The following is a 27,543-nucleotide window of genomic DNA, read 5'->3' as shown; positions in this document are numbered from 1 at the left end:
ATCTATCCAAGATCATCCTAAGTCTGATTAAGCCTTTTTTTTATAGATCTATGCCAATTCGTCGCAAAAAGATTTCCAAGCAGACGAAAGCCCGTCTGCATCCCTATAGTTGATACACTGCGTGCTCTTCTGCGCCCTGTGGATTTCCATCTTTTCGAGATATTTTATCGCGTGTCTAGATCGAGTAGCTTTTATTATAGATGCCTGGTCCCAGAAAACAGTAATGCCTTGTTGCTTAGCATAAGTGGCAAGGACTGTACTGTCAACAGTTTTGCTCACTGAAAGCTTATGTTCATTGATTCTTTTTTTCAAATTCCTCAAAGTTGCGCCTATATATACTAAGTTAGAGTTGAACCTATGGTCTCTTAGCGGTATTGAGTATATTCCTGTTAAGGAGTTACGTTCGTAATGCCCCTTATCATTCCTTAATATCCTGTATATAGTGGGATTACGTCGATAAACTATTTGTAAGTTCTTATTTTTGGAAACCCTCTTCACAATCGGTTTAAGGAGAGGTATATAATCGAGGACCACTTTTTCTTTTTGGTGGTTTTGCTTTTGCCTACTTGCCAGATTATTATCCTTCTTAATGAGAGCCTCTATTCTTTTCCTCCCGTAGCCGTGCTGTATGGCAGTTCTTCGTATATATTGTAATTCCTTAACTGTATCGCAAATTTTTGTGCAATGTGTGTGTGCTCTTCTTATCCAAGATCGAAATACCGCCATTTTAATATGCTCCGGATCCACCGAATTCTTAGGGATAATGATGAGGATAGATGTCGGTTTACAATAAATGTTGGTTCGGACTTCCCCTTTTACGCATGTTATAGTCCAAGAAATCCAAGAAATTAACGCTACTACTGTCTTGTTGCTCCAATTCCAAAGTTAAACCATGCGGGTTACTGTTTATCAGATCCATAAAATGCTTGATATTGCGATTATCCTTCAGATCCAAGAAATTAACGCTACTACTGTCTTGTTGCTCCAATTCCAAAGTTAAACCATACGGGTTACTGTTTATCAGATCCATAAAATGCTTGATATTGCGATTATCCTTCCACAAGATAAAGACATCATCGACATATCTTGCATATACCAATATATCTTGTTGTAATGAAGGGAGAATATTGTTCTCTAGATTACGGAGTACCAACTCGCAGAGGACCAACGACATGGGGCTACCCATCGGTACTCATCGCCCCTGTAGATATGTTTTATTTTCAAATTCAAAAAAGGAAGTGTGACAAATCAAATCCGCTAATTCTAAAATCTGCGTGTGGTATTTGATAGCGTTATTAACATTAGCGAATAAAAAATCTCTTAGGGCACAAAAGCATGGAGGCAGTTTGATTGATGGGTATAACGCCTTTTAGTCCAAAACTGTCATCCATTCCTCATTCATGAGCACAACATTTTCTAATTTCAGGATCAATTCCACCGAGTTTTTTATCGAAAAAGGCGAAATCTGCATCTTTCGTTGTATGAATTTAACAAATTGTTTTTCTATTCTGAAGGTTGGAGCATTACATTTTTCTACCACAGGGCATAACTGGGAACCAGGTTTATGGGTTTTTCCGAAGGCAAAAATTCTTCATGTCCTGGGAGCTTGTAAAGTAGCAGCTCTCATATCCAGATAATCGGATAATGGAGTTAGGGTAAATTTTCTCACTCTTTGTTGTAAGGTTTCCAGGTAGTTACTTGGGGCAGGAAGACATTCGGTGCTATCAATGTACTCATGCAGCTTTTCTCTATATGAGCTCTGTTTTATGAGTACAACACTTTTTGATTTATCCGCCTTTATGAGAACAACATCGTTTTTTTGGAGCCATTCTTTCATTTCTTTAATGTTCCTTTGGAATAGTAAAGACATTTTATTAGAATACCTCTCCTTTTTGGCATATAATCTTGTTTTCCATCTGCAGTAATCCTGCTCAGTTAAGCTCATATTCTTTATGAATAAAAAAAAAAATGACGTTCTCATAAGGGCAGATAAATCAAAAGGTGTTGTACTCATAAAACGGAGCTCATATAGGGAAAAGCTGCATGAGTACATTGATAGCACCGAATGTCTTCCTGCCCCAAGTAACTACCTGGAAACCTTACAACAAAGAGTGAGAAAATTTACCCTAACTCCATTAGCCGATTATCTGGATATGAGAGCTACTCGATCTAGACACGCAGTAAAATATCTCAAAAAGATGGAAATCCACAGGGCGCAGAAGAGCATGCAGTGCATCAACTATAGGGATGCAGACGGGCTTTCGTCTGCTTGGAAATCTTTTTGCGATGAATTGGCATAGATCTATAAAATAAAAGGCTTAATCAGACTTAGGATGATCTTGGATAGATTTTTTTTTTATTTTTATTATTATTTATTAAATACACGGAAATTTGTATATCATTTTTGTTTATAACATGTTACCTTTTAATTTTTTACATAACCGTTTATTTGAAATTCGATTGCGTAATTTTTTATTTTTATTATTATTTATTAAATACACGGAAATTTGTATATCATTTTTGTTTATAACATGTTACATTTTAATTTTTTACATAACTGTTTATTTGAAATTCGATTGCATAATTTTTTGAATTTCCTGTTTCGAATTAGAGAAATAACTGATTATGAACGCTCAATGCGTTTGAAAACGTTTTTATGTTATTAAAGAATTTTGCTGGATAGTTAAATGGTTTTTTACTTTTAAGAAGGACATGATAAATTATGTTTTTATTTTATTCAAGCAAAATTCTACTTCTGAGATTGACAGCACACTTCTACTTTATCCTCCGTAATAAAAATAAAAAAAGCAGTGTAAAGCCAAAAGAGTTAGTCACAGATTTTAACTTCAGTTGAAAATTTGAAAAATCACAAAACAAACTGTACAAAACTCAACTTGTTAAATGAACAACTCTTACATTAACCTAAGAATTGTTTAGTTGTTAGTGTTTCATAGCGTTTTTATAATTGCAAGATTATCTTCATTTTCACAGAACAAGTTAGAGGAATGTAGGAAAATCTTGCTAATTGTAGCTTTTTATTAAATATTTTAATGTAAAAGTTTCCAGATATGGATAGACAACAATATTAGATATTTTTTAATGCTTCTAAGTCAGTTATATTTTTATGTTCAACAACTGATCTTGTATCTTTTCTTAAATTTTTATTATATAATTACAATCTTACAAATGAAGAAGCATTCATTATGCAACATTAAAACACTTTCTTAATTTTTTAACAAAAAAAATATATGTCATCATCCATGCCTTTTTATTCAATGTTTTAATTATTATTCAACTGGTTTTTATTGCATTTCTTAAAGCATTTAGAATTTTTCTATGGTAATAAATATATGTATTAAGTGTATTTAAATACTTCTTTTTTTTATGTTAATTTCATACATAAACATAATTTTCACAATCAAGCATTTCCATTTTAAATTTTAAAAACATTTTAGTTGTAGCAGAAAGCACAGATTCATCAAAGTTATACCTTCTTGTGTGCAATCTTTGATTTAAAATTGTAAATTTATTTGCCCAATCTTTAATAAAGTCTGTCTAAAAATCCAAGAACAATTTTAAAATGATTCAAATCATCCATTAAAAATTTACCAAAATTATTGGAAAATGTTTGTTTATTTTAAAACTGTTTAGCTTTATGCATCATCTCTGGCCTTGTAACAATCACTAGAAATAGAATAGTGATTGTTACTATTTCCATGCTAATTCATTAATTTCTGAATTTTCCATTTTAAAAATGATATTTCTTAATTCTTTAAAATGAAAATAAGAACTAATTAAGGAATAAAGGATGAATATAAGAAGAACAGATTTAAAATACTTTGAATATTTAAAAGTATTTTAAATCTGTTCTCCTTATATTTATCAATGTCATTATTTCTTTTTCCTTTTTGCAGTCTGTAAAGAAATTATAAGACCATTACATTGTTAATTTTCAGGGGGAAAAAATTTTTTAATGGTCAATTATTATTCTCAACAAAATAAATACAATAAATAATCACATTTTGAACATTAGTTCAACAATCTTAACATATTTTAGTTATTAGTTTCACAAAATTCAAATTTTTACTGTTAATAAATTATAAGACCACCATGAGAAAATGGTTTAATCCCTTCCTTAAGAAAAATTTCTATCATCCACATGATTTGTTGATTTTCTTTGATGTCACGTGACTAATTTCAATGATTTTTCTTAAGTTTATTTTTGAGTGGTTGTGGTTAAACACCATACTAGGAAGAAGTGAATTGGGAGGAGAAAAAAGATCTGGAAAATTTATTATTGTGCTGTACTCTGTAGGAGCCATAGTGGCTGCCTTAATACATTTGGGGGAAAAGGAAAATTATGTACAGAACAAAAGATTTGGTTGAAAAAAAATTGCTGTCCTCACATGATTATAGAAGTATTTTTGGTCTGGCAACTCAAAGAACATGTCCACAAGAGAAATTTCATGTGAAATTGGGGCAAAAGTTTTGCACATAATTGTTTGGAAAATATTAAGGAAAAACAAGAATGCAAGTAATGTAAAAGTAAAGGGTAGGCCCAAATTGACAGAGGCACATAAAAAAGTAAGTTTAGAATGGGTCAAACATATATCATGGATCAAAGAGTAGAACATCATCATGTTTTCAGACAAAAAAAAAAAGTCCATTTTTGATGGCCTAGATGGGAATAATGCATATTGACATGATTTGTGCAAGGCACCTAAGGACTTTTTTAGTAGACAAATGGGTGGAGGCTCTGTCATGGTTTTGGAAAAATTCTATTATTATGATAATGCTAACTTTAAATTTAAAATTGTTATTGTTAAATCTAACAATTATCAGGTGTTATTAGAAAACATTTGCTCCCATTTAGATCACATTTTAGAAGAAGAAAATGGTACTATCAACAAGAGAATGCCACCTGCCATAACTCAAAGGTAACTCGAAACCTGTTTAAGCCAAATAAAATTAATGTTTTACCTTGACCATTATGAAGTCCTAACTTAATTCCCTTAAAAACTTTTGGGAGATTTTAAGTCAGAACGTATATTCAAAACATTGCCAATTTTCAAGTGTTCAATAACTTGAATGTGAAATTATGCACCAATAGAATATTGAAAGCAACCTACTGAAAAAATTTGGTAGAATCAATGTCAAACAGGCTATTTAAAGTGATATGAAGAGAGGAAACAAGAATCAACTATTAATCAACAAAAAGTCACTTCTCAATATTTGTTTTCATGGTGGTCTTATAATTTATTAACAGTGAAATTTGACTTTTGTAATACTAATAACTAAAATGTGTTAAGATTGTTACAAACTAATTTTCCAAAACTTGATTATTTATTGTACTTACTTTATTGAGAATAATTGACCATTAAGAATTTTTGATTTGTTTTGATTTTTTTTTCTGAACTTATTGCAGTCATAATTATAAAGTGGAAATGATTAAGTAGAAAAACAGAATTAATTAAAATAAAATAACTTAAACAGTTCATTGTCTTCCTAATTTACATTAATTATAAAAAAAATGTCAGGTAAAGGAAAAGAAATTTGTTTGCTGGAATCTGTTAGCGTGTTCTGTTTTATTACGAATTATAGCAGTAATTTTTCTGCAGCAGTAATTCCAAAGTTTCAAGATAAAAAACATCAAAATAAATTTTCAAATGGTACAGTGTTATGCACAAAAATAGTCAAAATTAGAAACACACATTTTATGATAACACTATACAGGTATACCTCGAGTTATGTCGTTCTCAATTATACGTCATTTGTCAAAAAAGTATATGGAAAAATAAAAATCAAGTTTATGTCGTTTTATTTCACTTTACGTCCATCCGCCACAAATATTGAAATTGTAATATCACTAGAAAAGCATTTAAAGCACATAAAATCATATTAAAATATGTACATTTACAAGTATGTACTATACAGTACTTACAGTACATGTATTCGTAAATTTAGATTACTTTTTTCTGTACTATATTAAAAACTAAAATTTATTTGTTTGTAAGCTTAAAATAAATTCTTATTAACCATATATTATTAAAAATGCATTAATAAATAAAATACAGAACTGGGAATGGTAATTTGTGGTTTAGTCTAGTGACAAGTATATTTGAAGACAAATAAATTCGACTTATGTCTCCTCTCCTGGAACCAATTACCGACGTAAGGTGAGGTATACCTGTACTGTAATTATTTTTATAGTTATTGTACTATAACAATGTCTCCATTTCATTTTACAAAACTTCAGTTCTACTATTAGATTATTCAAAACTGATTCATAAACAAGGTGAGAATAAATTTTTATAGTTAGTACATGCATAAAATATCATGCTGATGATTGAAAATACAATTTCATTCACATTTCTAATTTTATAAAATTAGAGAAATATATGTTGAGCTTTAGTTTAATCTAGAAAATTTTAATAAAATACTCGCTAAAATAAACTCTTAAAAAAAAAAAATCATTATTAGATTTTATGCCCCATATATATTTGCAGTTGTAGTCATTTTTATTTCCATGATATAAAATTAATTTCACACTACCTTTTTCAATACTTTTTAGTTTAATGATTCCAACAATTTAATACAGAATAAATTAAAATGTAACTTCAGAAATTTACAACAAATCTCTGATAGTTGGCAGTGTATAGCAACTGACTGTTTATTAATTAATGTTAATGAAAAAAAAATTGCATTTTAAAAAAATGGTCATTATCTGAAGATTATCACTTAAACTGTTTTTTGCAATCATTCCTTTTTTTATTATATTCAATTTTTAATTAATTTTTAATAGTCAGTTTAAGTAATTATATTTTTTCATAATTATTTTCTGATTTTTATTTTGCTTTTTATATCATACTGAATTAGTAATTGATGGTTTTATTTATTCAATTAAGAAAAAATTTTTCAAATTTAAAAGTAATATAGTTATAACAATTTAAAAACAATCTTGTGCAAGAAAATAATAATTTTTTTAATGAAAATATAAACCATCCAGATTCTAATAAAACAAATTTTCAAATTCTATACTTATGAAATATATAATAATATCATAGAACACTTGTACTAATTATAGAGAATAATTGTATTACAACTGAAATACATAAAACTATTCTTGTATAATTCATTAAAAATTTCAAAATAACGTTTCTAAAACAAGATGTTAATATGGTGATTTTTCCCAATTTAAGAGAAAGAAATAATTTTAAAAAAACTTTAATTTTCTTTTTCATGCTAAAAATTGTAAAATAAAAAACTCTAATATTAGTCATAAGTCAATTTATGAATTATATTATGTTCAGTTCATTAAATCAACTACAACAGTTATAAAAAAGCAACAAAACATTTCACAAAAGTCAGTTTTTTACAAATTGTAAAAATGTGCTTATGCTTATTACTGCTATATGAGAGTCCTTGTGTAGTAGCTAGTGTTGTAACGAATAGTATATTCGGCCTCAGGCCGAATACCGAATATTCGGCCAGGAGCGTGGCCGAATAGCTGAATATTCGGCCAAATTATTCGGCTTGATTAATGCACGTACAAAAATTGGCGCGCAAACCGCATTATGGCAAGGATCCTGCTCTCTATTGGCCCGCTGTCACTACGCTTTGCCAATCGTGTTAATTCTTGGCAGTTGTAGCCGACAGACAAGAGTGTCATGGAAGTAGACCTAAGTGATAAATGATCATATCAAATGACCTACACTTGTAAATAACGGAAAAAGAACAGAGAAGGACCGCGAAGTAAAAATGTGAAAATAAATATGAAATTGAGTTAATAACATAATCGAACAAGTTGAGACAGCTTATTGGCACGAAATTTGCACCCGTCAATGCCAAACAATTGTTATCATAGACTTCAGAAAGCTAAATGCTTGTAATGAAAGTCACTTAGCGTGCACGGGCAAAAGCCTGGGGCCGTTCGGGCTATCAAACTGTCTCGAATCTGTGAAATCATAACTGTGACTTATATCAACGTCCTATCTGTCTCTTTTCTCTGTTATCATCAGGCTGAGTCACGTAATTGTAAAATGGGAACTCTACGGCGGAAAAGTGACAAATCGAAAGTATTGTGAGCGCGTATTATGATGTATGCACAGGCATACATGGATTAGAGCGATAGAGGAAAGAGAAAGGGAAGAGCAAAGACGAGCGCTTAAAAAGAAGGATAGGCAGGGTCAGACCCTCAGATGTGCGACGATTCTCGAACGAATAGGTGTGTACGTGTGCTGATCTTTGTAATTATAAATTGTGAATACATGTGACTAATATTATTTTTTTTTTTATTTTGTGCATGTTTCAAGTTATAAATAAATATAAACAAACAACACTAACTCGATAACATTAAATCTAAGTACCAAAATGATTAATTTACTGTGTTTTTGTTATTTATTACTCCTGTTAATAGTGAAAAATAGGCCGAATACCGAATAGTAACCGAATATTCGTTACATCACTAGTAGTAGCCTAATCTTGCAGTTTCTCATTCATAAAAAAGGTAAAAATAGCTTGTCAACACTTCAATTTATCATAAATATCTGGTTTTCACTATTGTGAGTAAGCAACTAATGTTATGTTGTTAACCTAGATGTATGTATAGACTTGCATATGTGACTTGCATGCACATGCAAGTCTATGCAAGTCACATATTCTATTCACACAATGATGCATACATCCAAATGGTAGAAAACTGTATGTTTCTAAACATTGCAGTTGTTCAATTGACAAGAAGCTGATTCATTCAGCTTGTAGCTGAAAAAAGTACTTTTTTTTTACTTTAATAAATCACTCTTGTCTAGAAAAGAGGCATTAAACTAAATCTGTACATTTACTTTGAAAAAGATTTTTTTCTTATAAATATATTTTTCACAAAGGATTATTTCATATTTATGTATTTGTGATAAATATGCTGGATAAATATATTTTGGTGAAAATGTGCTCATTTATATTGGCATTTTTCAGATATTTTCAATAGCAACATATTTTTAATATTAGTTTACAACTAGTGTTCCATAAAAATATAAGCTATGTTTATAAACATAGACATTCTAACTGATTGTTTGATTGCAAATGTTTAGACAAACTATAATAGGGTTGCATTGATAATATCACTAAAACCAATCTTACTTGTTAGGTTTAAATAGCAAACTAACTTCAGGACAATTATAGTAATTTACAATTTATAAAAACTCAAATGGCACAATTTATTTTAAAATGTAAGGGAAAATATTAACATATATATAATTAAATATCTAAATTTTTAACTTCAAAAACCATATTTTAAAATAAATTCATTATAAAGTAAAAAACCATCAATACAACAGTGTACTGAAAATCCAAAAGGCTAACTGGAGAATAATGTTGGCACAATTTAAAATTTTAATTTTAATTACACCAACAGTGTATGGAATAAAAAATAGGAGATCTACCGTATAATGTAGCTTTATAATGACTATGTCCAACAACCTATACAAGAATCTTTCTTGATAGAACAAATATGATTTGTTTTCTCCAAAACTCCTGGAAAATTCTGTATAGAGGTGATTACAAAAGTTTAAAACCAATGAATATTTAAATCAACATAAATCAACTTGCTATATTCTTAGTCTTACAGATGTTCTTAGTCAAGTGTCTTACAGATGTTCCTTTGAAAACATTCAACTAAATATGTTAAGGGGGACTAAGCAGGAAGGCACTTTACCATTGGTATGAGAAATTCAAAACCACAGAATGCTTGTGCCTGATAAAGAAAAGTGACAACCCTTCCATGCGTGATGAAACTATGGAATAAGTCAGAGACATTACTCAATAATTTCTGTGGGCTTCTTATCAATATGTACTGCAAGGCCAAATGCAAGTAATGATGGTGTGGATGGTTTTGTGTAAAAAGCTGTCTATGAAGCAATAGAAATTGCAGCTAGTGTATAAATAACAAACTGACAAAACAAACAATTCCAATTTTGTTGCCAACTACACCACAATCACGGAGAATATGTTGGAAAGATAAGATGAGTTGGATTCCTGTACAGACATGTGCTATGTTACACAAGGTTTCCACATCTAATCTCTAACATGTAACATGCAAAAATTTTGAGACTTTCTCTTCATAACAACACATATATCACTTGTAGTCAAGCATAATAAATTTTTCAGTATTACCAGACTATAAAACTCCTGTATTTCACTCAAGCAGAAAAAAGTTTTGAATTTGTTTTTAAACTATTTTATAACAAGTGATGAAAAATAAATTATACCAAAAATCAAGTCAATTATTAAGACTAAAAAACTTTAAATGTTTATCCTAGCAATTTGTTTTGCATTTGATGAAATTCATTGTGTATTGTGCAATATAACTTCTTAGACTTAATCAAACTGTTGATGCAGAACTGTAATGACAACTATAGTTTTTGAAGAGATGAAAATAAAATGTCTATATTTGACAAACAGAGAATTATCACTTTTCCTCACAATAATGCTAGGTCTCATCTTACAAAAAAATATTACCAAACAATAAGAGAAACTGATAAAATTTTAAGCTTTAAAAATATATTTTAATCTTAATTACTATATATAAAACATGTGGTATTTTGTAAAATTTAAAAAAAATCTAAAATTCTTATTTAATTTTTACTGCATTTGAATTTTTTATAGTTCCATTTATTAATGACCATATCTGAGGATAGACTATAAATTACAATTAAAAAACTCAAGAACTATATTTTCAATGTTCTAGATTACAATAAAGGTATGTCCTTTTTCTAATTAAAAACATATCTTCAATACTTTCCTGATCAATACTTCAGTAATATATTTTTAGTTAAGGTCATCCCAGACTTTTTGAATAAGACATTTAACAAAGAAGACCAAGTTAAACAGTTTTTAATGAATTCATTAGTTCAAAAGATCCAGAATCTTTCACCAGGAAATCAGAAAGCCGATGAAAAGATAGCTTCTATTACTATACTAATAGAAAATTTATAGACATATTGAGTATTTTTAATGCCAATTATTATATTTCACTACACAAAATCAACAGAACTTTTTGCACACACATTAGAGATTAATTTCTACATATAATTTTTTTCCTTAGATTTAATTTTATTTAATGTTATTTGATATTAGTTTTATTTTTGTTTCTTGATGAAGGGATAATGCATTGACAGAATAATAAATATTTAAAATTAAAATTCAATTTTTAAATTTTATGATTGTTTTAATTATCTTCTTTCTGAAAATGAGCTTATAGCCAAACATTTTAGTGTAATTTATTATTTTTTAAAAACTTCAGAGAAGTACGTTTTTTTATTTTTAAAATTTTTACTAAATGAAAAAGATACTAGAACTGATATCAAAACAAGCATAGATTCATAAACAATATTTATGAAATTATAAAATTACATTTAAAAAATATCAATACATAACTGCAAAACAAAAAAAATATATATATAATCACATCAATGTCAAAACCAATAAGTTATTTTTAATTTTAAGATATTCTATAAAGAATATCAAATTAATATTCAGCACATATTTGTTTTGAAAAGACTTTTTTTTTTTATTGTCTTGAAGATGATTTGTATGATCTGAAAACATTAGATACTAATAATAAAATTATTTTTTATAAATAAAAATTGATTTTTTCTTACTACAATAGAAGCTCTGTATTTGCAAGGATTTTGTCTCTCAAAATTGCTAATAAATATGGAATCCACAAATGCATGAAGGAGAAATTATTTATATATATTTTATATTACTGAATATAATTTATATTAAAAATATATAAATAAAATAATAACATATATATTAAATAAAACCCTACCCGAAAATTTGTTAAAGTGGTAATTACAGTTTTAATTTACCTCTATTAAAAATGCATTTGAAATTATTCAACTTTTGAAAAATAAAATGTTATCTTTAATTCACATTTTAATCCGCTGTAACAGTCATTTCATAAATAAAATAAAAGTATTTATGATTTAATTGATAATATTTTTACGTCATTAACTTTATTTAAAAATTGTTATAATTTTTAAACCAAAAAAAAAAAAAAAAGTTTGCAGAAGGTAGGATCGAACCTAGGTCGCACCGCGTTGCAGGCGAGTACGCTACGGACTGAGCCACTTCGCTGTACTACCATAAGGTAGAATCGATCGGTATATAAGCTGCGCTTAAAATTTTAGAGCCTTTTTTCTTGGAATCTTCTGGCTAGTGCGCTTTACAATTCTTCTGGGTGGACACCCTTGAGGTATACTACAAACCTGCCAAGTCTCATCCCGAACTGAATTTCCGAGACCGTAAGGTCCCCTTGTTAGTTAAAATCTTTAAATTTTTTTTTAGTTTGTTTAAATTATGTAAAATAATCTTTTAGAAGAATCAAATGTCTTTAAACGTAACTGACCTTGATTAGTACTTATTCTAAAATAATTCTGTTTAATTATTTTAGATATACAGTAGCAGCCAAGGAAATTGCACCACTCATAAAATCCTACAAAAGTGTGTTCATTTTTAAAGTTAAAGTATTTTGCTACAGATCTGCAAGGAACTGCAAATATTGTTTTATCCATGATATCATAAACACGGACATTTTTCTTTGGCTGACGAAGTTTACTGTCACAATATTTTTAGTGATTGTATATCATCCATTGGTATAAAAACTCATGCAAAAGGTGGTGTGCTTTTATAAGCAAAATGGAAAGTTTTCGACAGTTAACACTGCATAAAAAGTCCATAATTGTTGCTTTAAATGCTGAAGGTTTACTCTCTTAAAATAGTACATAGAGAACATTGCCAACAATCAAAAATTGTGCATTTGTTATAAAGGAGATGTAATTATGGCAACATTGAAAGAAAAGCTAAAATAGAGGCAATCTTATGAGTTTGCCATGCCAGGAAAGGATGCTCAACTGTCAGCTTGAGAGAAAATACTGCTATTTCTTCCAATGTCAAGTGAAAGAAGCAAACAGGTATAAAACTAAGTGTGCTGCACAACATGGGTTTAAAAGCCTATCATTTATGTAAGCTTTCAACAATTATACAATTGTTACATCAAGCTAATTTCAATAATTAAGGAACAATTTCATGACACAAAATACTGCATCTTCCAGGATAATTTTGTGTCATGTTGCCTTACCAAGATAGTGAGTAAAGTATATTGTGCCCTTTTCTACAATTTGTTACCATTATTGTTACTTAAACTGATTTACGAATTTCTTTTCCTAAACAATTTGTATAAGATGATGCAGAAGCCTGGATCAGATGGCTAAGATGTCCAAGTAACAGTCCTGATCTCAATCCTATTCAAAACTGTTCACTTATTATAAACACAAAAATTGCAAGAGAGTTTGAAAACAAACAGTAACAGCAGAGGTTTATTAGAAGCTAATATCTTGAGCTTAGTATAAGAATACTTGAAGAAACTCATCAACTCAATGCCAGAGCATTGCAACGCTGTTATTAAGGCTCCAAGTGTTTCTATGAAGTATTAGAATTCCAGGAATAGTTGTTTTTCAGTTCTACTTATGATCTGATCACTCCTTTTTGTTTCTGTAACTGTACACAGCAAGTTCTTGTAACAGTGCTCATTAACAATATTGATGAGAATGTAGTGTGAAATAACACTTAAGTTGAATGTAGCATTATATGAATAATAAATTGCATTTGTTTCATTCATTCCTCTTTGTTTCTTCTCTACGCTACATATGCTATCATTACAATATGCTAAATCATAATTTAATTCTAAACACAAGATCAGCCAAAATCATCTTAATCTGTTTGGGACAAAATCAGCCAAAGAGAAAATTTGTTTGATTTGTTTCACTATACAAATTCCACTGAGGGGTAAAAACAATTTTGTCTCCAAATAAACTCTGAAAATTTCTTTTTTCTTTCTAAAGAGTTAAACAGATGTACCAATTAGCATATTTAACACTTTCTGATACAATAAGTGAGGCAATTTCCATGACAGCAGGACAGATTCATTTATAATGAAAGAACAATCAAGTGTACAGTACCTGATTCTTTCTTACAAATAGTCTAGTTCTTTAATTTTCTTTTCAAAGAGACATAGTGCTATATAAGTTTCTTCTATCAATTTTACTAGAAATACTAACTGCAGTAAAACATTAAAAAACCAGCAATGAGTTGCTAAACTTTCCTGGCAACATTTAAAATTTTGATGGTGCCATCTGTTATCATAGTTAAAAATATAACAATTTTTTTTCAATAAAATCTTATAAAATGGCAAAAACCTTAATTTTGAGGGTAGGGATGAGTTTTATAAAAAAAAATTGTAAATACTAACAAGTAAAATGATCATTACGTCCGATCCTATTGGAGATCCACATGGCCCCATATCTTCCTATCCCCCTCAACCTTTAACCACCAAAATTTAATAGCATCACTTCCCCTTAACAAACCTCACTGCAAAATTTAAGAAATTTTAGATGAAAAGCATAAGAGTTATTAAGCTTCAAACAGGGCAAACAAAATTGTGCCCTCCACACACACTAACATCCATACACACAGAAATTACACCCGAATCTGTTTGCATTTCTCAACGTTTCAAGGTATCCTAAGTCCAAAAATGTAAAAATCTGGGAGGTCATTTTTTGCCAAATGCCCATACTTTCCCTCTATATAACAACTGGGAAAGTAAAATCATTTACAGTAGACCCCCCCTATAACACTGTAGATAATTCCGTGTTATATGAATTCCATGTTGTACGAGTCACTTAGATTTTACAAATACATGAGTCGTTCATAGCCTGGCTATGAACGACTCATGTATTTGTAAAATCTAAGTGACTCGTACAACATGGAATTCATATAACACGGAATTATCTACAGTGTTATAGAGAGGTGTAATGTAATTGTTTATTTATCAAATTTTCGTTATTTTTGTTAAAATTTGCATATTTCTGGAAAGATTAACTTCACAAATATATAAAGTCACAAATATGGAGCTTCCACTGTATACATCTTGATACAATAAATGAACAGTATTTATCTATGATAAGTATACTGTATGTAATAAAACTATTAATATGCCAAAATTCATAGGTCTGCTATTTTTATGATTCTACAGTAACATTATACACAGCATTTTATCTTAAATATCTTTTTTACACATTATTATTATTTTTATTATATTTGAGAAATAAATAAATAACATCTATCTTACCTTATTTCCAATAACAGGAGAGGGAGTGCTGGTATGACTATTTTGTGAAATATGAGTTGGAAAATTTGCTTGAGATGAAGAATTCTGATTATTAGAATTACTTGCACTTGGTACACTGGCTGGTGATAAACCAGTTGGATTGTTAGTTGGTGCAGAATTTGAATTTGGCATAGTGACATTTACTTGATCATTTGAATGGACTTCAATTTTATAACCAGGTGGTAAAAATGTATTAAATCCAACAATTAATTCAGGATGTCCTTTGAACAGATTTGATACACGCTGAATCACACCAGGAGTATCAATACTAAAGTAAAGAATAGACATATAAATGTAAATTTACATTATATATACAAATACATTGTGATATTATATAAAATATATAAATTAATTAGCATTTCTAATAATCTTAACTATAAAAGTCATTTGACATTTTTGGTTTTTTATAAAATCTCAAATGATAAAATGACAAAATTCAGAACAATTTAAAATTTTACATATTATATTTATACATGACAGAGTCAAAAATAAATGAGAAAAGAACAGTAGTTTTGTTATGAGAGCATAAATATAATAAACTAATTTATTATGACCATTTGCTATTGTACATTTTTGCCAATGATCATATCAAGATTGAAAGCAGTCCTAAACAAATTCTACTGTTTTAAGTTTCTTCAAATCTAATTTTTTTTAAATTCTTTATATATTCATTTAAAATACTCAATTTTGAAAAATTATACTCAAATTCATTTTTTTCTAAGTAGCCTGAGTTAAGAATTGAACATAACAATAAAATAAGAAAACATAATTTAAAAGTTGTTTTTTAAAGTAATTCTTACCTTTGTGATTTAAATTCTTTCATTATATCCAAAAAGTCATTATACACTTGAGGCTGATTTCCAAATCTAAATTTCACTTGATCCAAATATGATAAAGCATCTTCAACTTTTAATCTTTGAAACTGTTGCTGCTGCTGTCCTTGGGCTGTTTGTGCCTGTAAATATTAAGTCATTTAATATTTTTAAATATAAATAAAAAGATATAAGAAATATATTTCTATCTTCATTATGTAAACATACTTAATCAAAATTTTTAAATATTTTCTTAATTTTTTTACTAAGAAGATCAAAAAGATGAGGGGGGAAAGCTTAATTCTGGAAACTGAATTAAATTTTTCATTCAGAAATGTTGTCATTCTTTTATAAGATTGGCACTGGCTACAAATACAGACTACAGTAGAGCCTCAATTATCCGACCCAATTGGGGACTGGGGTTGGTCGGATAATTGAAAAGTCGGATAACCGAAAAGTATGAAAAAATCCATTACAGTAGAGTCTCGATTATCCGACCCAATTGGGGACTGGGGTTGGTCGGATAATTGAAAAGTCGGATAACCGAAAAGTATGAAAAAATCCATTATTAGTGTAGTATATTATTATATCCCATGTAATTAGTATATCACTATTAACCTACTTCGCGTTGAATTTTCATCGATGTTAAGCCTAACAAAAATTTTTTAAAATAATAATCGTCGCTATTGTATCGTTAAAAATTAGAAAATTAAGCCTCGTTTAAATACTGGCTCCCTTTCATGGTCGAATGAGTGTTGCCAGCTAAAACATGTAAAAATAATATTAAAGTAGCCGAGACATAGCCAAATATTGTAGCGCCACATCACTAGTGGACATTTGAAATTTGCCGACTAGGATGGTCGGTTAACCGAGGTGGCGGTTAATCGGGGGTCGGATAATCGAGGCTCTACTGTATTAGCAAGTGTGTTAGAATAAATATATTTGAAAGAGAGAACATCTCTAGAAAGTAGAGAATTATGTACTGTACAGTATATACATTTATATTTATAGAATTATGAAATAATTTATATATTTCATAATTATTTAAATTATATAATTTGTATATCAAATAAACTGCATTTCATATTTACTTTATCCAAAAATGACATTAAAAGCAATAAAAATAGTAAGACTAGAAATACCTGTGCTTGATGTACAACAACTTGAGGCTGTTGATGAACTGGTGCTTGAGCAGGAAGAGAATGAGAATGATGTCCTGAAGATGATGAAGCACTATGACTGCCTGGTGACACTAAGGAAGAACCAACTCTTGACCTAGTGAAATAGCAAAAGTTTAATGTAATAAAGAAATATGTGTATTAAATATGATCAAAGAATATATACTAATATGAGAAAATCAAAAGTTAAATGACAGAATATAATTAAATTACATTTAAATCAATGAAATAGCAAAACAATTTACAAAAATTGAAAAATAACATTCTGCATAGTGGAATTTCTTCAATATACCATTCCCAGTTCTATATTAATATTAAAAACTAATCCAAACTTAATGTCTCTTATATAATACTAGCATTAATATTCCTACCACATAGGTGCAAGTAAAAAAATAAATACACACACAAACAAACTTTCCAGTTCTATTTAAAATTGTTTTCTTTGAAGCCAAAAAATATGAAAAAGTACATTCTAATTTTGATGGTTCTTCAAAAAATATACACTATACATAACTCAGGCTTTAGAAATCCAGCAAACACAAATATTTAAACAACTTCTCCACAAACCCAATTTTTGATTGGGTTTGTGGAGAAGTTGTTTAAAGCCTGACAATCTGCCAAATTATTAGGCTATAATAAGGCTTAAGTTAATAAATATGTACTAACACTAACATTTTCAATTTTACTGAAAGACTTTCTTCAGGTGTTAGTATATATTTATGCTTGTTAGATAAATAAGATTATTGTTATTTCATTTATAATTACCCTATGTAGAATAATTATCCTATTATTAATAAGAAGTTAACAGCTCAGGCATAAACATGTTTAACTTCAAAATTAAAGCTGTGAAGTTACAGTATGTTCCACAGAATTGTATATGGCAAAACTTTGAGAAAAATTATCAGAGCACCATCTATTAAATGTAATTGAAAACTTTGAAGTAAAGATTACATAGTACCAATTTAATCAAAATATTGGTATTGTTTGAAACAAACTCCTTTCAAAATGAGTGTGAAGTAAAGTACTTAAAGCATTATGAAGCAGTGTTCTTAGTTATTCCTGAAATTACTGAAATTATCAATCACAACAGCTGCAAAATCAATCAAAGAATCAAAGATGTTTGTGAAGAAGTGAGTGAGTTGATATAAGGAGATTGGAAATGTAAATAACTTGCAAAAAAAAAAATTAAGTCCTGTGACAAAGAAAATCAAGACAAAGTAACCAGCTTTACAGACAACCTCCAAACTTAGCATTACGTCAAAGCCAAGTTTTGCTTTATAACAAGAGTATATACATTGGAATAAATACAATTAGACATCAAATACATTAAAAAAATCTTAAATAGCAGTCTACTACACAAAATCTGGCTAATCATTATGGGACTAACCAAATCTACGATGGGCTTGATAAAAATGCTCTTTTATTACCCACAAGGTAAAAAGAGTAAGAAAAAAGACAGAAATGACTATAATTTGCAATAGTAGTGTTACCACCCATCCAGTTTTCACCTGGACAGTCCGGGAATTGACTCACTGTCCGGGTGAACTATTAATTTTGTCTGGGAATTTCCATGTTAATCTGTTTACACCGACGTGTGGCGTGGCACGAAACCTGCCATCCTTGTTTGTTTGTTTTTTTTTTTTTTTTGCATGTACAATTGTGCACATCTACGAGCTAAGTTATCAGTACCTGTTCTTTCTTAATTTAAGTTACTTACGTTACTCCTACGCAAGTCCCTAGTCCCTAACTATAACTGATGTAGAACCAGCATGCACGTTATTCTTCGCATTGTAAAATGACATTGTGCATGTGTCAGGAACTTCTGTTCGAACAAACCTCACCTGCTGTCTGGGTCAGCAATTTTGGAAAGGTGGCAACACTATGCAATAGTATTTTATATATTCCATTATATAATGATGGGATACCAGCTATATTCCAATTAGAAAATTCTTGACAATTCCATAATCCTGTGTCTGTAGGTATATAGAAACACTACCAGTAATTCAATGATCCAAAGCTATGGTTTAATTATGTTTATTTTGGTTGATTACATACATAAGTAGATGCATTTTGGGCTGACTTACATTTTATAACTCCTCATCAGCAATGATGAGGTTTCAAAAATACAAATCATATACTACCATTAACTTCTAAACAAATGTATTTGATTAATTATTATATTAGTCAAACCATATTTTTGCAGATTGACCGGCATGCCATATATAACCGGAGGTACAGCTTAGAGAAAAAGTTCATTCTTGGTCTTAAGCTTACGCAGGTGCGCAGTCAGCTTATCACTTACAGTGTCAGATCCTTTTATTCGTTAACAAAGTGTTTTGAGATGAACCGGTCTGGTTTGGGCCATAATAGGGATTAGGAAAATGATTCAGAGGGGCTTATTTCCACCTTGAATGTCCGCTGTAGGCTGACAATACTAATCGATGATTGCTTCTGTTGCCTGTGTAGCGTCATCTGTTTTTATTTTAAAATTGTAAAATTGCAGCCACTGATTATCATAAATTCTGATTATTTCTTTAATTTTCATACTTTCCTTTAATAATAACGTTATATTTACGTTTATTTTCCTGTAATTAAATACGATACAGCTTTAACTGTGCGTGAGTCGCTAGGAATGGTTCCCTTACTTGAGTCGCATGGTTTTTTCAAACCCAGTGTTTTTAATATGAAATAATTCAATTTTATCTATCGCATAAAGAAACTACAGTTTTTTTTGTTTAATTCTGCGCTTTATTCTCTATCTAGTTATATGAATTACTTGTGTATTGACAAAATTGTTTTTTTAGTATTTATTTTTATATAATCTGATACGAAAAACGCAAAAAATAAACATATCAGGTTTCATTTGCCATCAGATTATCTCAACTTTCACTGATTGTCCTGGGTTTCACTGTAATCTTCAAGATTGTGTTTCAAAGTCCAATGTTAAATATTTATTGCTTTTGCGGTAATGTGAGTAAAGCAGGAGAAGTCAATTCATTTCTATAATAAACCGCTAAGTGTTTTATTACCGTTTAAACAACTGCTTCCCACTTGTTATTTTTACCAGAGAGGAATGACAATGTCAGTGAAAATTTATTAATTTTGCAAAACAAAGTTTCAAGTGAGCTGTCACCCACACCCCACCATTAAAGACAACAACAGCTAAGTGTTTTATTACTCTCCTTTCCTTAACTATTTGTTAATAGAGTCATAGAATAATTAAACGTTATAAAAGTTATTATAAATTTTATTTTAGATTTAACTGCATTGTTGGCAGATTAATTGCTTAGATATATTTGTTTTTTTCTGATTCGCTATTCTGATATAGTTCGGTAACGATTCACGGAAAATAAGCTTAATGCAGGGTGTGGCCGACAAGAAAGTCCAATCAAGTAAGTAGAACACAGTGTGGCTAACATCTTATAACAAATTACTTTATATATCCTTTATTTCTCGAGAAATTACAATAAAAGAGCGCAAATTAAAATAAATGAAATTTTAGAGGACCATGTATCGACAAATCTAATTTAAACCTCCCGTTATCATCTGATTGGTTAAAAAAATTATTATTCCTAATTGGCTTGCGTCAGAAAAAGTAGGTGTGACTTCAGTAAATTACGTGAGAGCTTCGACCAACCCGGAAAAGCCAATAGTCTATGTCAGGGGTGGCCAAAAAGTGACGCATGCACCAAACGTGGCACATTGGACGATTAAAAATGGCGCTTCAGTTAGTTCTGAGCAAAATTGCCAATTTGGCTTTTTTGCAATTAAGAATATTATATAGAAAAATAAATTTTTTATAATCTGTCTTGGCAAGTTCATTTGTTGCACAATTCGTTACACTCTATTTTGCAGATAAAATGAGTATTCTCCACATAGTAAATTACAGTGTATACATGTATTTTGAGTCTTGCGATCTTTATTTCCGATCAGTTTACAGGCCTGTAAATGGCCGAAAACATTTATTGTGATTAAAGTTATTCTAAGCTGATCTCGTTCTCAGTGCCAATAATTGTGGTGCAGAGTAATCTTCATCAAACGAGACTCTGGCAGCTATAGCACTGCCAGAAATCATGAAGCAATCACCCTCTCATACAGGAGATCATTGCTGACTATTGTAAATTGGTGCTTCAATAAACTGTCATAAATTAATTAATTCAATTGCATGATTAAGTTATTCCCTTTTCTCCCATAAGCGAAGCAGATTTATTCTTATCTCTATTTATCAACCCCTAACATTGAACGTAAGACTGTATAAAAAGTGTTCAAGTTATATGGCACATCTGAACTCGTCTGTCAAAAATTTGGCGCATGGTATGCAAAAGGTTGGCCACTCCTGGTCTACGTCATCAGCCTAACGGTCGCAACGTCATAAAAATGAGCGTGAACTTATGGACTGAAATGATATAAATACTGCAGCGATACTGGAATCTCTGCCGAAGAAAAATGGCTAAAGCATTATCAAAAGACATAACAGAGCTTATCATTAAACATAGAAACGAAGGGAGAACATTAGAAGAAATAGCCCAATTCTTAAAAATATCTACTTGAGTTATTTCGAAGATCGTGAGACAATATAACGACACGGGTTCTCTGTCGCCGAAGAAGAAGACTAGTTGACTGCGACTTACAACCCCAGAAGAAGATGAAAGTCTAAAATTAAGCAGTCAGGAGAACACTTTTAAAACGGCCAGAGAGCACAGATGTGAGTTAAATCTCAACGTGTGTGTGGATACGGTGAAACGAAGGTATGTAACATTTGTAGTATAATAATCAAACTTCCAGCAAAATATATATATTTTGATAAAATGAACCTCCAGAAATAAAACTTTATTAACATGTTATTTCGTATAAAGAAATGTAGGAAACAGAGATAATATATATATATACAGTAGAGCGTCGATTTTCCGAATCAATTGGGGTCTGGAGTTGTTCGAATAACTGATATTTCGGATAACCGATTTATGTACGAAAAAATAGTTTAACGTATCCAATGTTGAAATTTTTATCTGTTGCATGTCGCTTTGCGTTGAATTCTCGTCGATGTTAAGCCTAACAAAGACTATTGTATCTTTAAAAATTATTTTTTTATTTTGTACAAACAAAATAAATATATTGAAAAATATAAAAACAATAAAAAATTATACTTCAGATGTTAATTTAGTATCAAAAACGTAAAATATTTGAGTAGCCCAAGACATAGCCAAAGATTGAAGCGCCAGAGCACTGGCGAAAATTTAAATTTGCCGACTGGAATTCTTTCGGATGATTGACATTTCGGATGATTGACTTTCAGAAAATCAACCCTCTACTGTATATATATATATTTCTTTTATTAATAGACTAAGGCAATTTAAGTTGTACGGACAGTGGACGGCCAAAAAACAAAATCTAACAATTGCAAATCAATTCTATCGGTTAGGTTTTGCCCAACAATATAGTCGATGGGACATGTCCGATTGGGAAAACATGATATTCACCGACGAAAAAGTATTTTGTAGTGAAAATAGCGGGATCGTATGGGTGCGCCGACCACCATCAACACAGCATAATCCTGAATACGTGGTGTAGTGGTGCTGCACCACCAACTTGGATAGTTTGGTATCACAATTCCCCACTGCAACAGAACATTGGTGCTAAGATAGGTGGTTGGCCAGCATTCTGGTAGTCACGCCTGTATAGCGGTATATAGCCCTGATATTGGGAATATATACCTGATTTTTCCAGGATGGAAACAGCATCCTTGTCATTACATAAAAGTAAGGCTTCATGATTTGTGAAGCCTTACTCTTTATCACAGAACATAATTACTTTCGCTTCAATGGGAAAGTATACCTACAAAAACAAGGTGTCCCAACGGGCCCTCCACTGTTCGCTATACCAGTGGAATTGGTCAGGAGACATGTGAAGAACAGGGTCTTCAGTTTCCTCCTCACAATAGCTTACCCGTTAATATATTTGAGGTACATAGACGACATTCTTTTGGTGAGGCAGAGCACGAAGGATTCTTTCCTGGCATTAGAACAATACCTTGCCAGCATATATTCATCCATCAATTTTACCTGGGAAAAAGAAATTGGGGGAAAAATCGCCTTTTTAGACCTGCACATTTCCAAATCCCAGGGAAATTTGTTGTTCTCTGTCTTCCACAAGTTTGGTAATATTCCTCCATAATACCCACCATGGCCTACCAGTCACAAAGTACATTAATGTGACCATTGCCCACTTAATCAGAATGGCCTTTTTAGTACCTCCCACTCAACATCTAGCTAGAGGTCATCCACACAGCGGTGTGCACGACAGGTTATGGTCCTGCCAAATACAACCATATCCAAAACAGAGTTACACAGTCCCTCTTCCCTACTACTACTTTGTACAGTCCTTCCCTCCCATTTTGTGGCTGCCTCACAGCCCAGATTTGCCAGTATTAAGATACATTATGCATGAAGTTATGTATATATAATTTCAGCTTGCAGTCATGGTGTATTTTTCCAATCATGTTAAACTGAAATCATGAAATTAAAGTATCACATAAATTAAAAGTGTATAATTAACACTGGTAAATGAAATATTTGTAATAATCNGAAGAGGTAGAAGTACAAAATATTAAAAATGAGGAAAACATAGAAAGGGTCCCAGTAATGTATAACCTGCATCTAAAGACAATGTACGAAAAAATTGCAAAGAAAAGGGGAATTAAGATTGCATACAAAAGAAACCCATCCATATACAGTTTATTAAAAAACAGAAAGGACATTCCTAACCCAGACAGACTTCAGGAATATACAGTATTCCATTAAAAGACGACAGATGGGATAAGCCATTAATTTATATTGGTTCCACCAAGCATTCATTAGCCACAAGAATAAAAGAGCATAAATCTGACATCACCCATAATAAATGTATGACAACCCTATCTACATATGCAACAAACCCAGACATCACATCTATCTTCAATGAAGTGCATGTTATCTGCACCACTCAGCATAAAGAGCAACTAAGAACTTTGGAAGCAATTGAAATCTTTTAAAGCTGATCGCAAATCCACATGCATTAATTTTAAAAAAGAAATGAATCTCTCTACAGCATGGCAATTCTTACTAGATGATAAATCGTAATTTAATTTAAAAGATAATTTTAAATAATGTAATGTGTGATGTTTCGGATGATTGACGTTTCGGAAAATCGACGCTCTACTGTATTATGTTTATTTCATAATGTAATTGTGCAAGCAATAGATATGTCATCATCATACAAATGACTTCATCCAATCTATTTAGCCACTTATTGTTTAACTGAAGATAGAATGATCATAAGCATTTCTTAATTAAAAGTTAACCAATCAACTTTTTGTCTGTAATATTGTTTCAATGATTATATTTAAAATTTTGAAAATTACTTTAAAGTGTTTTCTATAAATAATTTAAACTACACAAATTTTGTATTTTTTTTCTTTATGTTGTTATTATTTTTCAAAAGATCATCTTTATAAATGATCTTTTAATTTATTAATTAAATATTTTAACTTTAAAAGACTAAAATATAATAAAATATAACTTACTGATATCCAGTTTGAACAGAAAATTGCAAACCACTTTGCATGGCTGTATTTTCTGATTTTGGAATATTAGATGGATCTTGGATATATGCCAAAGGCTGTCTTTGTACAGGAAGTTTTCCAGTAGTACCTCTAGACAACTGAGATACTGGCGCTACAACATTTGCAGCACTTTGGTGTTGCTGGAGTGCTATATTCACAGAAGGTGAAATAGGTCTTGTAACAGTCCCAGCAGCTCCACTACTAACAGGAGAAGGAGTTACAACTCTATGCGTCTCACCACCATCCACTCTAGGCAGTCCTGACTGAAGAGAATTTGCAACAGAACTGGATCCTGGAACACTAGAGTATACATTGGTATTTAAACCTGGATGATCATCAAGATGACGTCTCATTCTTCACGTGAATATTTCTAAAACTATATTAAAATCAAATTAGTTTCTACATGCACAAGTGAATGATGATATCAGTTTTTAAAATTTTTAAATTATTATCTAAAAAAAAGCCTTAAAAAATAAAGAAAAAAATTTCTAATAAAATATCAAAAAATGTTCTATATTGCACAAGTTACTCTCCTATTAATCAAAATAATCAACATCTAATCCATTGCCGAGGGAGTTTATTTAAAAAACGAATGTTTTCGATCTACTTCATAGATCATCTTCAAGTTGAAAAAAACAAATATGGAATAACCACAAAGAATAGAACATTAAGTTCAAAATTCAAAAATATCAACAACTGAGTAATTAAGTAAAATAATTAAAGTGTAAAAATACCAATTGTAAAAATAAATAACATACAACAATAAATAAGTAATAGTACAAGTCGTTAACAGTTAACAAAAATTATAAATGCTCTCATAACGTGAATTGCGAATTGCATTCTCCTATTAACTTTGTCAACTTATTTTAATTTCTAATAATATAGTTGTAAGACAAAATCAGTAACTATTATAATTCAGTTTTACATATATATAGAATTGACTTCTTTGTAATAATGTTGCTAAGTTTTTTTTTTTTTACTTATTGATTTACAATAGTGGAGGTAGAGGTGTTGTTGTTGTAGTAGTATATGAGTTAAAGAGTTATCTCTACAATGATTAAATAAAAGTGTTCTGTAAGGCTATAACATCAGTACAAAAAACCACTGGACTCCAACTCATGCTCATCAATCTTTAACTGATTCCAACTCCTTCATAAAAGCTCAATATATATTAATAATGGTAAAACTACTAAAATAATAAATGATCCCATAAAACATATCATCATCATCACATGAATCATCAAGTCATATTTTAGACTTTAAGTATAAACACATACAGTTATTTCGAGGATGAAGTTAGTCAGTACATTTTTACTGACTAACTCTAGAATTGATTCTGACTCCAACTCTGCAGTCTTTGTGCTCTGACAAATCTCTAATCTCTTTTTTACATTCAAGTAAGGAAAATTTTTATCTATAAAGATAACCTATGAAGTCAAATAATTTATCAACTGTTTCTTTTCTTTAAAGAAATCAAAAATATATATGGTTAATTCACAAAAAAAAAAAAAAAAAAAGACTATACAATAAAGTCTTATTTTGCCCTTTCTCACATCTCAAGAAATAACAGTCTTATAGCAGAGTCAATCTTTATTTATTGTACAAACATCATGAAACAACGTATTAGTAATATGCCAAACAACTGCAGGATTAAAATCAAGCTGCTTTTCTACTATTATTTTTAATTCATTTCTAAATTTTTCACTAAATTATAGGACAAGGATGCTGAAGACAACCCAATCAGCACCCTAAGCAATCTGGAAGGAAAGATCTATCTGGAGACTCAGGTAGCATAACTGGCAACATATCTGCACAATAAGCAGAAATTGTGGGTTCCAAAACCACTCAGGCTGATTCTTCCAGAATATTCTAAATTATTTATAAACTAGATGAGCCCAGCATTACTCAAACAAAAGTAATGTTAGCAAAAAGGTTATTAGATTATAGCCCATCTTACCCATTTTCACTGAGTGCAAGAATTAGGTCCCCACGATATTCCAATGGTTTTTCAAATTTCAATATCGAATATTTCAAACGATATTTCTGACAGTTCAGCTGAGTACGGTTTTTGAATGTTATTTAAACTTCTTACGTCATAGCGCATAGATGAGAATGATAATAAATAAATATCATAGTGAGAAATAGCTCTGCTAAAGCACACACTACCGGGGGAAAAAACTAGTTATGTAGGCACCACTGCCAGAAAATTAAGTTCACGTATCCATGAACATCAAGAAGACATCAAAAGTAACAGGCCAGTTACAGAATTAACAAAGAAAGTACTCGACCACAACTACCAGCCTCTATGGAACAAAATAAAATTACTGAAATGCTGTAATGCTCAAAAAGAGCTATTTATTTGGGAGACACTCTACATTTCTATTACCATTCCGTGCAACTCCCCAACTTTCAAGCTTCCATAAATTTGGATAACAGCTTTCAAACAACTCAACTCAAGATATTAATACTCCTTTGTTGCTCATAAGCTTATTTTACCTTGGTATGCACTACATGCATGAACTAAGTTTTTACGGCCATTTCTCACTATGATATTTATTTATTATCGTTCTCATCTATGCGCTATGATGCAAGAACCTTTAAATAACATTTGAAAATCATAATCAGCTGAACCGTCGGAAATATCGTTCGAAATATTCGATATTGAAATTTGAAAAACCGTCGGAATATCGTTCGGAAAGCTTAAACTATCGTATTCTATGTACCGCC

General features: G+C 30.4%; 1 protein-coding gene across 6 annotated transcripts in view; it reads right to left on the bottom strand.

Moving 5' to 3' along the window:
- LOC111622376 (paired amphipathic helix protein Sin3a-like) overlaps nucleotides 1-25,274 on the bottom strand; it is a 64,838-nt gene extending 39,564 nt beyond the window's left edge. For 3 of the 6 annotated variants that reach the window (XR_002756262.1, XR_002756261.1, XR_002756263.1), the window contains exons 1-4: nucleotides 24,778-25,267; nucleotides 17,181-17,313; nucleotides 16,027-16,181; nucleotides 15,189-15,494 (exon numbers count right to left, since the gene is read on the bottom strand). Coding sequence is in view for 3 of the 6 variants with exons in the window: in XM_023364735.1 (XP_023220503.1) it covers nucleotides 15,188-15,494; nucleotides 16,027-16,181; nucleotides 17,181-17,313; nucleotides 24,778-25,169 (987 nt within the window). In the remaining 3 variants the exon portion in view is untranslated. Of the gene's footprint in view, nucleotides 1-15,187; nucleotides 15,495-16,026; nucleotides 16,182-17,180; nucleotides 17,314-24,777 lie in introns of all 6 variants that reach the window. The other 3 variants (XM_023364735.1, XM_023364734.1, XM_023364732.1) reach the window with 3 other exon arrangements.
- Nucleotides 25,275-27,543: the final 2,269 nt, after the last annotated feature.

This window comes from Centruroides sculpturatus, unplaced genomic scaffold (assembly GCF_000671375.1).
Source record: "Centruroides sculpturatus isolate CEXI.00-Female unplaced genomic scaffold, Cexi_2.0 scaffold7, whole genome shotgun sequence".
NCBI classification, from domain to species: Eukaryota; Metazoa; Arthropoda; class Arachnida; order Scorpiones; family Buthidae; genus Centruroides; species Centruroides sculpturatus.
This window is presented reverse-complemented; position numbering and strand designations above follow the sequence as displayed.